The sequence below is a fragment of the Falco biarmicus genome, chromosome 3 (genome assembly GCF_023638135.1).
Source record: "Falco biarmicus isolate bFalBia1 chromosome 3, bFalBia1.pri, whole genome shotgun sequence".
Taxonomy (NCBI): Eukaryota; Metazoa; Chordata; class Aves; order Falconiformes; family Falconidae; genus Falco; species Falco biarmicus.
The window spans coordinates 83,308,671-83,325,348 of record NC_079290.1 but is presented as its reverse complement, the minus strand read 5'-3'; the positions used below and the strand labels follow the sequence as shown (position 1 = coordinate 83,325,348).

Here is a 16,678-nt window from a genome sequence, read left to right as displayed (position 1 = left end):
CTATGCTCTGAAACTTTAAAACTACACACATGAAATGTAAAGCAAGTAATGCGGAATTGGTATTTTCAACACCTCCCTCTCTTCTGAAATCTGCCAGTTACACATCAGTTCTGGTCTAGCACTTGTCCTTTGTTAGTAGTTTCACAAGCAAGGCACCCATCTAGGAAATTTTACTCTACCATTCTAAGCTCATACTTGGGACTTAGCAAGTCAGTGCACTCAGTTATGGCAGTACAGACAAAACAACCGCACTTGGCTGAATGTGTGTGCCCCTGAAAAAACTCATCCTTGCACACAAATCAGGAATACACTTAAAAGGTACCACAACGGAAAAACCGTAAGCAACCAGAAGCCTGAAATACAGGTTTGATATTTAACGTATGAGAACTACTGGAGGCTACAATAATTTTCTGCTTGCTTCAATGAAGAGTGACAGACCTCTCAAAATAAGAATCTGTTAGTTGCAGATAGCTGCAGGAGCAATGGAAAAGGACCCATGGAATTTTATTACTGTGTTTTCAATGTTTTTTTCCTGTATGTTCAAGTGTTTTCTATGAATACTGACACCTCTCTAAGAAAAGATGCAATGATATTCCTGAAACAAGTCTTGAAACCACCAGTGCTAAACTGTTTTTTATTTCCAACAATTAGCCGTTACAGTATCTGAAACAAAGTGTCCAAAATAAATAGCTGAAGATGAAGCATCAGAATACTACCGTCTTCGCTACTGCTGTGGCCCCCTTATTGTTTCTTGCTTTTCCGCTTTCACTCTTCAGATTCTCCAGGCCTACGGATATCATCAATCTTCAGAATCATTCTAACAACCTGAGTCGCCAGAGAAATCTGCTGTTTCTTACCAATCAAGGTTTCTATAACATGCTGCTGCTTCATATCTGCCAAAAAGAAGCAGAAGAATTAGATACCCTCCTCAAATCTAGATATAGCCTTGAACCTGAGATAGTAATTTCCGTGTAATTTTTTAAAAAGCATTTAAAAATTGTTACTCTTGACCACCATAGTTGGCAATTCGTACAAACTAGAGTTTTATGCCTGGGTTCCTACCAAAGACCTTGGAACATTTAAGATCCAAACTCTTTTCCCAACTAAGCCTTCCCCAACTGTAGCTTTTTGCCTTCCGCATTATTATTCTGCCTATTATATGGAGTACGGTTTCCATATACAAATATTAGAAGCCTCCTAAGGCCTGAGCAACCACTAAAGAAGTGGAAGTTCAAATGCTGTAAAGCAGAAACACCTGTTCCAAGAAGTGTTATAAATTTACATAAACACAATGTCTTACATCATGTTCTACAATTTACCACCTTCTCTTCTGAAAAAAAGCAACAGAGTGTGACAAGCATATGTCCAGATGAAAATAAGTTTTCGTACACTGGTTTCTTAGTCTTCGCATTACCTGTTACAGGTCTATATCCATACATACTGGTGTGAGTAATACTACCTGAAGACATTTCCAACCTTTCATTTACTTCTTCACAAAGTGTTTCTCAATTAACAACTGTTCTATAGGGCTGAAGTGTAAACTGGATCACTAAAATGGCAGTGTTTAAAACACGGGCTGCGTTTGCCTCATAGTAAGTAGCTTTTATTCCTGTACCACAAGGTCAGCCAACATTTTCAACTAATCTTGCCACCAAATACAGGTTTTCAAGCAATTATACATTTTCTACCTTGTAGACATGCATGTATCTCTCCACCTGCATTCCCATTTATGACAAGGGGCAAGAGTTCATAACTGAATCAATACACAGTTTAAAACAAAAAACCCAGAGGGCCCACACTCCCCCGAGGCAAAATAGTAAGCGTTTTGATATTCTGAAAAGAACACCCTGTTATGCTCCTCCTCCACACTCCAGTTCTTACCGTTTGTTCCTTTCTGCAAACAATCAATGCCAAGGGCCGGATTATTTTCTTTCACTTGCCTAGCCCGCACTTCCGTCATAGTCTGTATTGGATTCATACCACTGTTCTCTGAAAGTGCCATGGGAATTACTTCCAAGGCATCTGCAAAAGCCCTCATAGCATACTGTTCCAAAGACGGGCACTAAGGGAAAAGAAATTTGAATTCATACAGCTATTAATTCCAATGTTAAAAGCAGACATTCACACTAGCTATAAAATATACACATGATATGCAATTTTCTTGGCAATGTAACAACTGAAATGAGTACCTTGGATAACTACTGGCAAATTAAAACAATTTTAAACTGCTCTTAACATAAAAGGAAAAAGGTACTGGTAATGATTTTTTACAGAGAGGGGAAGGAAAACTTCTAATATTATGGAAGGTCCATAATATGCACTGTCTGGAAGCTCTCTGAAGGTTTTTTGGAATCCCTCAAGGCAGACTTAGTCCTTATTTTTCCTTCATAAACGAAGGGAAGTTGTAACATTTCTTACCTTATCTGCTGCTTCACTCACTGCCAAGGCACAAGAAATTTCAGCTGCTCCACCACCATACACAATACGATTATCGCGAACAAGATTCCGGATTACACACAACGCATCATGAAGAGATCGCTTTGCTTCTTCAATAATCTGGAAGTATAAAATACCATGTATTTTACAATATACACAGCTGAAGGCTGTCAAGCTGTTATTTCCCAATACAGAAATGGAAACTGCGAATAAATTATAGGATCTTTTCATGGCTCTAATGCAGCTCTACTGCTGCTATGTTATACTTTTCAAAACATACAACGGTTACACATCCAGTGGCACAGAAAGAATAAAACCCCCACATCTTTTCAACACTGTTTATTTAAATCTGTAATTTGAAATGACAAAACCCTACAGAAGGTTTTCCATCTTGTGCATTTCCAATACACAAAACACTTAAATTTTAAACCCAACATTATTTTCAGACTGCAGTTTGTGATGACTCCCAACTTCAACAGATGCAAGAGGATTTAACAAGTTATGCTAACCTTTAAAGTAGTAGTTTTTCTTAAAGAACTCTTCAGACTAGGGGTTATGTTTCTTTCTTCCTAAGATTTTTCAATCAAAGCAGGACTTGACCTATACTAAATATAACTCAACACTAACAGTACAACCAAGAACCAGGTTAAGTACAAAAGCATTTAAATGGTCTCATTCTGGGGAAGGGAGTGGTTTGGGTTTTTTTAATTTTTTTTTTAAACTGGATTAAATCAGAAGTAACATGCCTAGGTCTAGAATAAAACCAAATGTTTCAAAAAATGTTGTCTTTACTCATAGAAGTGAGCCTCCCATGAGAAAAAACAGATTAGAGCATCCACAGGTAAATTATTTCTGTATTTATGAACTACACGGTCCAATAGTGAGAAAACAAGAGTTTTCATTCAAAAACATAGGATGTGAATCTAACAAGTGACTTCCACACAGTCACAAATGCCTACAACCCTCCCCCCTTCCATTTCTCCACACTGCAAGGAAAAATTAAGACAAAAAAGAAATTAAGACAAAGAAAAGAAACCACATATTCTACAATTTATGTCTCAAATATTTGTAACAAACTAAGTATCTCACCATTTTATTTCCTCCTCTAATGAAAATGGTCACAGCTCTGGAGTTCTGACACTGCTCAATGACAAGCATTCTGTCCTTTGTTGTTCCAAAGGAGATCTCTCGAACAATACCCGCAAAACCCAGTTTCTCTGCTGTGAGTTCACAGAAGCGAGGAACGATGCGTCCTCCAGTTGCAATGGCGATTAACTGAAGTTAAACAACCATCAATTATTTTGAGAAGACTTTCCCACATGTTTTCCATAATGTCAAACTAGCAGAAGATCTGTCAAATGCCTACTCCAAAAGATTGTCTTCCCATCACTTCAAGTATTTCAGGCAATGCCTTGTTCCTGCTAACAGGGAGACTAAAGCAGAAACATTTCTAGCCACATAAAACTTTCAACAAGTAATATGCATACACTCCAATTATACACCATAATCCCATTCACTGTAGGTTCTTCCCACAGAACCCCAAAAAATTGTTTATTCTCCAATATATACCCATACATGATTATGCAGCTCTAAGCAGAAAGCCTGAACTTTTAAATGGTACAGTGTATTACTCAACAAATGTTTCAGAACTGGTACAAAGTCCAATTTTAGAAGATTTTACTTACTTCTATTTCAGGTCCACCAACCCAACGAACAGCAGGCAGCTCATTCTGGAGCAGCAAGTGATTTGCCTCATCATCAAAACCCCACTGGCAAATAGCAAGGTTTGCACCAGTGTCTTTTATCTGAAAGCAACACACAATATCAATCTTCTGATCAGAACTAACAAAGGAATAAAAAAAAAATATCTCTTCATGGTTTTAATTCTAATTTTCTCAAAACACAAGTCTGAAAAAGAACCACCTGGCATACATAGAGATCAAAGTAAATTTCAAACCAGGGTGGCATCTCTTTCTTACATGAACTTAACTTTTATTCATAGCCTTACAATTGCTTGTATGTTGCCTCCAATGAGGATTATTTGCTCATTTTCAGAAATAAGTCAATGCACTACAGTATTCCGTGCAATGGCTACGAAAGACATAGAAATAATCTTAAAGATTACCTGTTTCACCATCTCTTCAAACTTCTCCTTTTCGTATTTCTGCAGTGCCTTGTAATCTTCCACAGATGTGACATCAAGTTTATGCTTGGTTTTAGGCTTAGGTGGTTCAAATGGACAAGTAAGGATTGCAATTTTAGCATCTTTAAGCTCCTGCATAATTAAGTAAAAAAACCCCAAAGTTCAGTTTTAATCTTAGTAACACCTCATTCTTGTATCTGCAAAACATAGACATGTATCTAAAAACACAGGCATAGGAGGAAACTTGAAGATCATCTGACTTAATTCTAAGTGAAACTAACTCTACCCAAATAATTCCATCAAAAGTCTATATAACCCACTTAAAACAAATTCCACAGCTTCAAGCCACTGTTTAAGCCCTTAACAATCACTACCAGCGACGTCTTTTTATAGTTCAACGTTTAACTAAACAGAGAAACAACTTCAATTAAGCCATCATTTGCCCTATCCACCATGACCATTGAGACTACTACACGCTCATCTTCACAGAATTTATGTACTACACAACCAGTATTTTCCACCAGTGTTCCTTTTTATAGGATAAACAGTGTCACCTACTAGGAAAATATTTTCATACAGTAGAAAATTTAGATTTCCTCCATCTTCCTTGACATATGCTACACAAGACTTGGACATCTCATCTACACCAAACATAATAAAGGGGCAGCTTCCGGGGTGTTCCAATCAGGACAAGATGACAAATCATAAAGCTTACAAAGCGTTTCCTGATACTGAGTTGGTTCAAGCATCTTAAGCATTGTAACACAATATGGATGATTATTTCTGCTTCAACACAGAACTCTGCACCTGTCCTCAGTTAGTTGTACAGTAATCCCCCTCCCCATCATTTTTTCTCTATTTCCCCAAGACTGTTTTAAATTCTAACTTGGTCCCTTCCAACATGAAGAATTTAATGCTCCTCTCCCCTTTCTCTGTTGATATATGGGTGAAAAACCAGGCCAAACAACAACAGTATTCAAATACTTCAAGAAATGCTAGGACAGCATTTGAAGTAGGTTAGATAATGTTATTTAAGCCATTACAGATGAGACGTACACAGGGACATCACTTACTTTAGGCATCTGTGGATGACTGAAATCTTTATCCACAATAACTCCTTTAACCAACTGTGTATCTTCCAGTCTACCTCCCACTTTGCCTTGTACTTTGATCAGCTCAAAATCAACATCTTTACGTTCCATATCTGCTACTGTCAGTACAGCATTTACAGCAATTTCTGCCATTTGTCTGTGACAACGGTTAACTCTAGGTTTAAAAACAAAACCAAACAATAATGATGATGCATTACATTTCCATAAATGCGGAAGAAAAGAAGTGATTCTATCAACTTGAATAGAAAAAAGTAATACTGTATCTAACCATTTCTGCATGCTACATTGAAAAAGGGGGTCCTGCTCGTTTGTTCAGACACAAAAGAGGGTAAACATGGCAGAAAACAACATGCAATACGGTTTGTCTAAGTCATCTTAGGATACAGATTTGAAACAAGTAAGGAGAATTAACTATGGAGAAACATTGAAGTCACAGAAACAACTGTTAAGATAGGGCTGCAAAGGAAACCCTTATTATATCTGAATTTATATACTATACATACAACCAATTAAAAAAAAAAGCACTTAATGGAACTATTGAACAAAATTTTGTTTAGGAAAAAAACCCCAAACAAAACAAACCTTTGAAATATAACACAGAGTTATTTTTAAGAGGTTTGCATTACTCTTGGAATTTGCTGTGCTGCAGAAATCTGGAATTAACAGGTTAGAACAAAATTGATATTGCATCTGTTTAACCTCATGGAATTGACCCTTTAGAGAAAAAGGATTCACAATTTCTTATCCTGAGACATGAGTCTGTTGAGAAGTTAGCCAAAATCAAACAAAGAAGAGCCTTCAGCAGCCACTCCAAAATCACAAAAAATTTAACAATCCATCAAAACACCAGGATTTCTCCTTTCAACTAGAAGTTTTTAATGGAAACATAAATATTTTTCTGAAGTTTTTGTGACTTACACTTTAGAGCCTAGCGTTGTCTTTGCTGTCTGGATCAGAGGTTCAATGTTCTGTGGATCAACTGGAAAGCTGTCACTGATTTTGTCTAGATGCTCAATAGCAATGCGGGCTGCCTGCTCATAACCATCTGCTATCCTGATAGGGTGAATACCACGATCTAGTAATTGCTCAGCTTGTTCCAGTAACGCTCCAGCCAGAACTATAAAACAAAATATTAAGGTAATGTTTACTCTTCCATAAGCTGAAGCATCATTTTTAATACATTATCAAAAGATTAAAATATTTGCCTTCTGTAATACTTTTAACTGTTCAAGGTTTCTTAAATGACAAAATAACCCTAAAGAGCCCCCTACTTGCTATGCTTAGAGAGAAAACCGCATTATGTTAGAACAAAAAGAAGCATGGGCACCAACCAAGGCAGGACAGGTAGAATATTATGGAAGAAAATGATCCAGAAAATTTTTCAAAGCACCAAGAGGCCTCTCAACATAAACTTACAATGTAACCATGCATAGAAAAGACACAAAACCACCTTTCTGACTGAAAGACTTCTAATACAACAACAAGAATACTGAAGCAGTAAATACTCTAAAACCGTGTTACAAAAAAGCTACTGTTACTTCACATGTTTCTTATAATAGCTGAAGAAGCTTGATTTGAAAGATGGAAAATCCAAGTTAAATTTAAAATCTCTTCTTACCAACAACTCCAGTGGTTCCATCCCCAATCTCATCATCTTGAGATTTAGACAGCTCCACCATAAGTTTGGCTATCTGGTGATCCACATCCATCATATTCAGGATAGTAGCACCATCGTTTGTCACAGTCACCTCGCCATCTTTGTCCACCATCATTTTATCCAGGCCTAAAAAAACACATATTAAAAGCATGAAGGAAAATACAGAAAATCTCCAAAACCAATTACTGATAAAGAACAATAAAAATTATTTCATTATTACCATTGGGCCCAAGGGATGTTCTCAGAGTACTTGCTACAGCTTTTGCTGCCATTATGTGAGACTATAAAACAAAAGAGAAATAAGTTAAATCATTACTATGCATTCCAAAATCACAATAGCAAGCTAAGAGAAAACGCTAACAAAAATACTGGTATTTAACTAACAGACAATTATGGCTACAAAAAAAAAAATACCAATATACGCGTATTGGTTTTATGCCAGAAACGTTTTCCATGCCTTTCCTTGCACAGCTATCAGTTGCGCCGCTAAAGCACATGAAAGCGGAGCAGCTAAAATGACAGCCCCGAGGTTTAAAGCAGCGAAGCAACACAAGCAAGCAACGCTAAAAGAAGCCCGTATAATTTTGCTCCACTCTTCCACCGGTACTTCAAACATATACATTCACAAATGGCGGCCTACTCGCTCAGCCGCGGCCTTTCTTGGGAACAACGACGGAGCTTCCGACGGGGGAGGGGAGGTGCCTAAGGGAGGGGGCTGCAGGGAGCCTCCCTGCCCGAGGCTACCGAAGGCCACCGGGAGGGACGCGCCGCTCCTACGGGGGCAACGACGGCGAAGCCGCGGCACCAGGAGCGGGCTCCCGCCGCAGAGCCCCGCAGGCCCTCCGCCGCGGGCGGCGCGTTCCCAGCGCCGGGGGCCGTGCCCTGCCTCCCTCCATCCCCCCCACACACCCGCAGGCCTACACCGGGCTGCGGGCGCCCTGCGCCTGACGCGCGGCACGACACCGGCGCAGAAGCAGCTCAGCCCGGCGGGCTCCATCCTCCCGCCGCGGCCCAGCGCCGCCCGCTCCCTGCCCCTAACGGCGGCATGGCGCGGCACGGCGCGGCGCGGCCCGGCCCGCCCAGCGAGGGCCCGCCGGTAGATGGGCGGCCCTGGCGGCCGTCAGCTCACCTTGAGCGCCTCAAGTCCCATGAGGCGCGTCTTGCGCTCCTGGTCCTTGAGGATGAGGAAAGGGCGTCCATACTCGTCAAAGGCCAGCGTCCCCATGGCCGACATGGCTGCCGCTGCTCCCGCACACCGGGCAGGCACCAGCCGGATGCCACCGCGCCGTGACGCCACACGCTCCCCCGCACGGCCCCCCGCGCCTGCGCAGTCGGCAGCAGCGCGACTTATTTCACGGGTGGCATTTATATGGCGCCTCCGGAGGACCTTTCTGGAAGCATCCGGCACGGTAGGAGTTGCGCGGCGGTCGCGGTTCCGTCGCCGGGCTGCGGGGACAGGGACCGTATTAGATGAGTAGAGTAGAGGCGCCAAGCGCGGCGGCAGCGGGCTGCGCCAGGTAACCTGAACGCGAAGGAGTAGGGACAGACACGGGCGGGAGTGTGCGCGCTGCTCCTCCACGAAGTACCTTTAGGAAGGTTTCGCTCCCCCCCCCGCCCCACAGCGGAGTGGTATTGCCCACTCCTGTAAATACCGAAGGCACCACTTAGTTGGTTCTGAGGGAGCCCGCGGCGGGTGGTGGCTGTGGGCCGGCAGGCTGACAGGCGGCGTTGCAGGCAGGGGCGCAGTGCTGTGGCGAAAAGAAGTTCTCCCTGCAGGGAAGAGCCGTAAGTGCTCGGGGCGGCGTCCCCGGGTGCGGCCTGCCCGTGGTGGGGAGGGCTCTGCCCGTACCGCCCTCGGGCGGTGTGGGGCGCGCCGCCGCCCGGCCCGGCCCGGCGGGGAGAGCCACGGGCCTAATGGAAAGTGATTTCCCGCCCTGAAAAACGAAGCTAGCGCTTCGGCTTCTCAAAAGCAGTAACGTCTCCCTAGGCTGTAGGAATCATCTAAAGGAATATAAGTTTGGTTTGGGTTTTTTCCTGATATCCTACATCTGTGATATAATATACTACTTTGTTTTACACACACACACGTAATAAAGCTGTTAGAAAACTAATATTCCTTGATGTCTGCTGTAGGTGTGATGCCCGAGGTGCTAGAGAAGGAGAGCCACGCAGCCGGCCGGCGAGAGGACTGTGAGGGCAGCTCCAGGAGAAGGAGCTGGGGGCTGTTGGTCACTGCTGGTGTTGGTGGGACATTGGTGGCCCTCTATGCTGCGGTTACACCCTTTGTGACCCCGGCTCTGAGGAAAGTGTGCCTGCCCTTCGTTCCTGCAACTTCTACTCAGATCCAGAACGTGCTGAAAATGTTAGAAAACAGAAGTGGCTCCCTAGTTGACATTGGTAGCGGGGATGGCCGTATTGTAAGTGAAGGACATTGCCTTCCTCTCATACCACTTCTCAAAAAAGTGCCAAATGCTCTAGCTGTGGCTCTTGTTTTCACATATTTATGGACATCTTGTCTTTGGCATTTAGTGTTTTTGTTTGAGCCTTATGAAAAGGCTCAAAGCTGAGGTAGGGTTACTTTCAGTTTAGGTGAGTAATCGGTTTCGATTGCAGCCTTACCTGCAGCTTGACAAGGTGTACAAAATGATAACCTCATTCTCTTGGCTGGAGGGAATTGCACCACATTCACATGTAAAGATGCAGCCGAAATATTGGTATTGTGATTGCCAAAGAGATGTGATTCCACATAGTTTTATGGCTGCAGCACATGAGGCTGTGAGATTAAAGAGCACCGTGCTTTTGGAGCTGCAGCTCTATGCTTATTGCATAAAGGTGACAGAAGAACAAAAGAGTATGAGTGATGGATTATAGAAATAAAAATCCTGGTATTGTTAGAACTGTAATTCACACCTTTATGTGGTGCTGGCTGCCCCACTTCAAAATCAATGTGATGAAACTAGAATAATTACCAAGAGAAATGGTGAGAATCGCTGAAGTCAAAACAGTATTGTGCTTCCAGGACGTTGTCTGAACCCCAGTTTGTGAAATGTGGTAAGGGATTAGGGGAGAATGGTGTGGGTTTTTTGTAGTTGTGATGTTTTGTGTACTATTTCATAACCATCTGCTTCAGGTCAGTTTTAGCAGCAGGATGGAACACTAAGTAGATTTTTGGCAGAAACAAGTAAGTTCTTGAATGCTACTTGTGTCCATATTTCATGTGAATGAGTCAACAATTTGTCTACACTAAAAAAAAAATTATTTGGAAATCCAGATCTGTGAGGGTGGCTTGGAAGGAATTGTGGCCAAGTAGGAGACAAAAAAGCATGTAGATTCAAGACAGCTGCAGTTTCTGGTGTCCTCTCTGCTCAGTCTTCTGGCTGTTGACCCTCATCGGAGACATCTAATTTGATCAGTTACTGCATATTTACTTCTAATTTTATAAATGTGTATATATATGTGTCTAAATGGAGACTGAAGACTACTTGGAGAGACCGGTGTCTAGAATTTACTGCTTGGTGTTGCTTTAATGTATTTGCCCTGAAAAAAGTTGGACTTCTATTCAGATGCTTTTAAATATTTAGCACTTACTCAGGTGTAATTGATGGATAAATATGACCATATTTTTATTTCCAAACATGGTAAAAATGTCAGATTCTTTTAGTATATCTGCAAATGCTGTGTGCATGATGGAAGATGTGTTATTTTAGTAGTGTGAAATACACTGTCCAGGCAATGCTGTTTGAGAAGTTCTGTTAAGAAATGTGTACTACTTCCTGATTTCACCTTGCCTGTTCTCTAATTCATACTTCATCAGGCATTTCCTGGTTAAAACTTGGCAGTAACCTTTTAAATTATGTCTTAAACCTTAATTGTAGAAACTGGTGCCTTCTATTTTCCTTATTTTTTTTTAATTCATTTTCTAAAATATCAGTAGGTTTTGATCTTGTTTGAAGATACTTGCAATACAGGTTAATAATTCTAAATCTTAGGGTCTAATTTAGAGAAATGTCTTTGAAAATCTATTTGTTATGTGAACTAACTTTTGCCTCTTAAAATAACACATGAAACTTAGCATTGGATGAAAGCTATACTGTAAGATTTGTATGTGGGTGGGTTTTCTCCATCTTTTTCTAACATACATTTAAATATTTTACCTACGTGTTTTTTTAAAATGTAAATCAACAGAGTATTTTCATACACTTTCTATTGGTAGGGCATTTTGGCTATCATTCAGGGGTCTCACAAGTGCCTACCCATCGCTGATTTTTCAAATAAGTTAAGTGGTCTAATTTCGAACACTTCTGCCTGCGCATTTCACTGTTCTCTTCATGGTCAATTTTGGTACCCTTTAATTCCAAGGTATTGTCATGAATGTACTAAATTAAACTTTTATGTAAATCATAGGCTTACTGAAAGCTTGCAGCTTTGCCCTATAAATATTTTAAGTAGTTCATTTTGTTTGTCTGAATATATCTATTAATTTCAATGGGACTAGTCGTAATAGTAAAATGTAGTTTGAGTTTTTGTTCACTATGCTACTAATCTGTTGGGGGCTAAAACCAGAGTGATTTACCAAAGCGCATTCCTTTGATTTATATTTTAAATAAAACTATGTGCTCCTGTTTAGATGAATACACTTTCTCTGTTTCTATGTGAAGATTTATTTTCTTCCTTGTAGGTGATAGCAGCTGCAAAAAGGGGATTCAAAGCTGTTGGTTATGAACTAAATCCCTGGCTAGTCTGGTACTCCAGATACCGTGCCTGGAGAGATGGAGTACATCAGAACACCAGATTTTATATTTCAGATTTATGGAAGGTAGGTGGTGAAGTGTGTAAGAATGAATCTGGGATGTTTGAGATATTTCCATAATTGGAAAATACTTTCTTGAAAGAACCAGAATGCTGACTGGCTGCAAGGTGCTGTATTGGGCTTTGAGAAAAGTACTCGAGCCCATGGAAACTAAACTCACAACACAATACACTGCTCTGCTGTTTTTGTGCTTCGGTGTGGTGCTGTCCTTTTTCAGTACAGCATGCTTAAGTGTACTACGTCATGCCTGTGCCTGATGAATGATGTGGGGATGTGGGATGCTGTAATGTCAGGCTTCACTGGGACCCAATTCTGTGGAGTCAGTAACAAGAGACTTATTCACCTAACATGCAAGATCACAATCTAATCTGACATTTCAGTAGACATCTGTTCTTTACCCACTGTGCAATGTGTTACCTACTTTTGAGTGTTGCTTTAAGAAAACTTATGTGACTGACAATTTTTTCACAATTTTCAAACATTTGAGTCACAGTTGCTTCTTAAATGAGGCATGCTTTTTTGGGTCATATTTATGTGGGCCTCTCCCTGGCTATTCCTGTCAAAGTTGTGGGGGCTTTTTTTTTTTTTTTTTTTTGTTGTTGATGATGGGTTGTGGTTTTGGTTTTGATTGTGTTTTTTTTTTTCTTGGTTGGTTGTTATTTTTTTTTTAAGAACGGCATTTTGTAGTGGGTAAAGTGGAGACCAGGAGTTTTGGGGGAAAAGTGTGAATGTACTTTATTGAGACATTAACATAGGAAAACTTCATAGTACTGACTGGAAGAACCCAGGCATTGGAATGCAGGTTTCCATAGCTAGCTAACATTTAACACAAATGGAAGCAAACTTAAAACTGAAGTAATTTTAACATATACAGGAGTTGTAGAAAAAATTAGCCATGAGTGAAACTATGTATTTTCTAAATTAATGCTTTTTGTCCTACTAGAATTGGTGCCATATTCTTGGCCGGTCAGTAGAAGTTTTTTTTGCTGTTCAGCAATATAAAGTTGTCTTTATGTGGAAATTTGTATGATGAAAAGTTGATATGGGATCTTCTTTCTTATTTTTGATCTAAATCCCTGTTGAAAGGAGTGCAGCTAGAGGGATTAGGGGAAAAGAGTGGTGAGAACTTCTCCAAATATAAATGCCACTTTCATTAAGACCTGTTCTCAAATTTTGTTTTAGGTTTCGTTTTCCGGTTATACGAATGTTGTTGTTTTTGGGGTACCTGATATGGTAAGTTTACTATTTTTGCGTTGTTTCAGTATTTTAATACCAAGGCATTCAGTGTTTGTATGTTCATCTGCAAAGTGAACCAATGCGCAGAATGTCAAAGGTAGTTTTGATATTTCATTGTTGCTTATTAATGTCCATGATAAAACCTGGTGAAAGTTGTAACAATAGGTGGAGTGTAGCTCTGAAAATATACGGTTTTTTTGAGAAGTATTTTCTGTCCATTAGTTCAGAATCAAAATGAAAACTGCTGGGCTTGAGTTGCTTGGCGGGAGGGTGATAGATTGGTTCTTGAGAATGTCAGTTTTTCCCAGTGAGAAACCAGGAAGTTTGCAGGGAGAGGATGGAGTAGGAAATTGGCTACAGCTGATTTCAGGGAACCTTGTTAGAGGAGGGTATGCAGGGAGAGGATGGAGTAGGAAATTGGCTACAGCTGATTTCAGGGAACCTTGTTAGAGGAGGGTATTGAACTTTTCTTATGTTCTTCTCCAAAAACCGGATCGCTTCAAGTAGGCCAGTAGCTGGTATATGGAAATAATCTTTTGCCTGTGTTAGTGAGGGTTTAGGAAGGGAGACAAATGCTTCAAGTATAACCACTAGTGTACAAGTCCACAAATTCTTTGCCTTCTAGGAAGGCTTTGTAGCCCATCTTCATCATGACCCTGGGGAAAATGTTTTCTTCAAACTGGTGTAAAAATTGAGTTACATTGTGATTGCTTTAGTGATATATTTGATAAATGTAGTCAGACTTTACATTCACTTTGGCTTTCGGCTTGATCTAGTTTTCCTTTTCTCTTTTAATAGACAAGAGAAAAAAATCTTAAATATTTAAATAATTTTGGTATTTTGATTAATTATTAGAATCTTTATATATATATAGTTTGAATGCATATGGAGGAGTGAAACAGAAAGATCCTATAAATTCTATTCTGTTGCTTCTTTCTCTGCTAAGGAAGATACAGGATGAAATGAGTGAAGAGCTTTGTGATGCTATACCATAGTACATACACTGATAACTATTTCTGTAGTAGTAACAGGAAGATGCAACAAGAAGCCTGATAAAGCTTCCCTGTTCACTGTTTTTTCTATGTAACAGCATTGGAATTAAGTAACTAATTCAGATTCAAATTGTAACTTATGTTGCAATCTGTAGCGAAAATGCATTTTTTTTGTCCCCTACTTTGGTGGTTGGCATATTAGTGTGAACCATGATGTTACTTGTGCTACAGATGTTGCCAGTTTTGGATGATATGTGCTCTCTGCCTTCAGTTCCGGGAGGGGGCAGTGTAAATACTTGAATTGCAGTCAGAAATTCTGCAATTGCACTGAGGGGAAAAGTGCAGGTGGAGAAAGATATCTCGGTGAACTAGAAATAAAAAATGCCCTGGGAGAATGTGAGTAAACCTAGCAGAAATATGGCTTAACTTTAAATGTAATGGTATAAAGTGGGATAAATTAGTAACAGTTATTTTAGAAAGAGTAGCTATAAGGTTCAGAATACCTGCAGTAAATTCAGTAAACACCATGCTAAATTCTTCTAATAAAAATTCTGTCATAAATGTAACAAATCCAAACATATGAACTACTGTGTTTCCTGAGCATTTGTTTGCTCATGATCCCCTTCGGATCTGTGAATGCTTATCATCCTGAATTACTAAATTGATTTTCTAGAAACTGTAGTGCATTTTCTCTCTCTTTTTTTTTTTTTTCTTAACTGAGGGCAATAGATCTCTTTAGCTTTTTTAATAATACTAGTCTGATTTGATGCTGTCACACAGTTCTTCTATTTCATATCCAAGATTAGCTTACAGAACATGGATTTATTGATCTTCAGGGAAGACTAAGACCTCTCTGTTCTTGCAGGCATCTGGGGGAAGGTTGTTTATCTATGAGTCATTGTAGAGAGACTTTTACTTGTTCAGGGTGGGATGACAGAATTCTTACCAGGTGTTTGTGTTCACAGCTTCTGTGTATTTTAACTAATTATGTACTGTACAAAAGGTTTACTAAATTGTATATTGATGTAGATATAAAACCCCCACAACTCTGGCTTGATATAAAATACAGGATGATTATAACACCTAATGTTACTGAGATTTGCCTGAAGAACTAGTTTGACTGTTTAGTTTAAGAACATAATTCTTTTTGGCTGAACCATTAATGACATTTTCTAATTGGAGCTAATACAGACAGGAAATGTAACTTTCATAATTATTACTTAAAAATTAGGCATGTCTATGTTTGGAATTTCTGTAACAACTTAGTCCTTCCTTTTGTGGTGTCTCAGCTCAGTTTGAGTTATCCAAGTAGGCTTATTTTTCTAGTTTATTTAAGGTGTGGTAGCAAAAATGTTTAAAAGCATTTTTGTATGGATGAAATCAAAGCATAGAATACCTAAAAATATGCAGAGGTAACTCTTTGACATATTAGATCTATGACTATAATTTTCCTAAAATACTCCATTATAAGCCTAAAAGTATCTATTATATGATGATACATCAGAGGCACACCCTGCATGTATGTGATAGTGGAAGTTATCTGCAGCCTTTGGAAACAGATTTTCTTCAGTCTTGTTTTCTAATAATGTTCTGTTGTGATTTTTGTCTTCTTTTTTTTTGTGTGAATTTTATATGTATTTGTGTCCATGACTTAAATTGAGCTGTATTTGTAAATAATTACTGTCCTTTTAACCTTTTAATATCTAAACATTATGCCATGATATCATAGTAACAGTTTTTTACATGTAATAGAAGTAACCTATAGAACTTGCTGTTATAATTACTCCCCGAGATAGATACAGTATGTAAGAATAAAAGGAATTCCAAATGGATGCACACTAATCTGCTTAAGCAGATGACATCAAATTTTCCAAATGACAAACTTGGCTAAATCTATCAAGTTTCTTTTTTTTTTTTAACATAATCACTGTCTGGGATGGGAAAATTTTCTTTGATGTCTAGATGTATTAATTCATCTTTCACTTAATTCATAGCAGAATTTGCAAAGTATCTGACTAGGCAGGGTGTTGCTCTGTTGTGGAAGAGTAGTGATATTTCCCTTGACTTTCATATCTGCTCAGTTTTTGTGAATGGAGGAAAGCCAGACTGTAGGTCTTCAACCAAGGTGGTTGTGCATAGTGGTATTTGACGTGGTCTGCCACAACATCCTTCTCTCTAAACTGTAGAGAGATGGATGTGATGGTTGGACTGTTTGATGGATAAGGAATTAGCTGGACGGTCGCATCCAGAGAGTAGTGGTCAATGGCTCAATATCCAGATCGAGACGAGTCA

At 39.6% G+C, this 16,678-nt stretch overlaps 2 protein-coding genes across 6 annotated transcripts in view; one reads left to right on the top strand and one right to left on the bottom strand.

The window, feature by feature from the left end:
- Positions 1–607: 607 nt before the first annotated feature.
- CCT5 (chaperonin containing TCP1 subunit 5) lies at positions 608–8,646 on the bottom strand. Its single transcript, XM_056330630.1, has 11 exons — positions 8,478–8,646; positions 7,569–7,629; positions 7,310–7,474; positions 6,610–6,808; positions 5,653–5,845; positions 4,562–4,711; positions 4,122–4,241; positions 3,526–3,711; positions 2,419–2,556; positions 1,882–2,062; positions 608–893 (listed from the first exon to the last, which is right to left on the bottom strand). Exons 1-11 carry the CDS (start codon positions 8,580–8,582, stop codon positions 766–768), a joined length of 1,626 nt encoding a protein of 541 aa, XP_056186605.1. The 5' UTR covers positions 8,583–8,646; the 3' UTR covers positions 608–765.
- Positions 8,647–8,695: 49 nt separating this feature from the next.
- ATPSCKMT (ATP synthase c subunit lysine N-methyltransferase) overlaps positions 8,696–16,678 on the top strand; it is a 100,804-nt gene continuing 92,821 nt past the window's right edge. For 3 of the 5 annotated variants that reach the window (XM_056330634.1, XM_056330635.1, XM_056330631.1), the window contains exons 1-4: positions 8,696–8,757; positions 9,482–9,765; positions 12,027–12,164; positions 13,341–13,391. In XM_056330634.1, the coding sequence (XP_056186609.1) occupies positions 8,718–8,757; positions 9,482–9,765; positions 12,027–12,164; positions 13,341–13,391 (513 nt within the window). In that variant the 5' untranslated portion in view covers positions 8,696–8,717. Of the gene's footprint in view, positions 8,866–8,940; positions 9,134–9,481; positions 9,766–12,026; positions 12,165–13,340; positions 13,392–16,678 lie in introns of those variants that run through there. The other 2 variants (XM_056330632.1, XM_056330633.1) reach the window with 2 other exon arrangements.

Excerpts from the sequence above, each read along its gene's own strand:
- CCT5 (XM_056330630.1), bottom strand. The coding sequence starts at position 8,582 with ATGTCGGCCATGGGGACGCTGGCCTTTGACGAGTATGGACGCCCTTTC. Across the intron at positions 4,242-4,561 it reads TTGAAGAGATGGTGAAACAG|ATAAAAGACACTGGTGCAAA; the intron begins GTAATCTTTAAG and ends TGTTGCTTTCAG. Across the intron at positions 2,557-3,525 it reads TTAGAGGAGGAAATAAAATG|ATTATTGAAGAAGCAAAGCG; the intron begins GTGAGATACTTA and ends TTATACTTCCAG.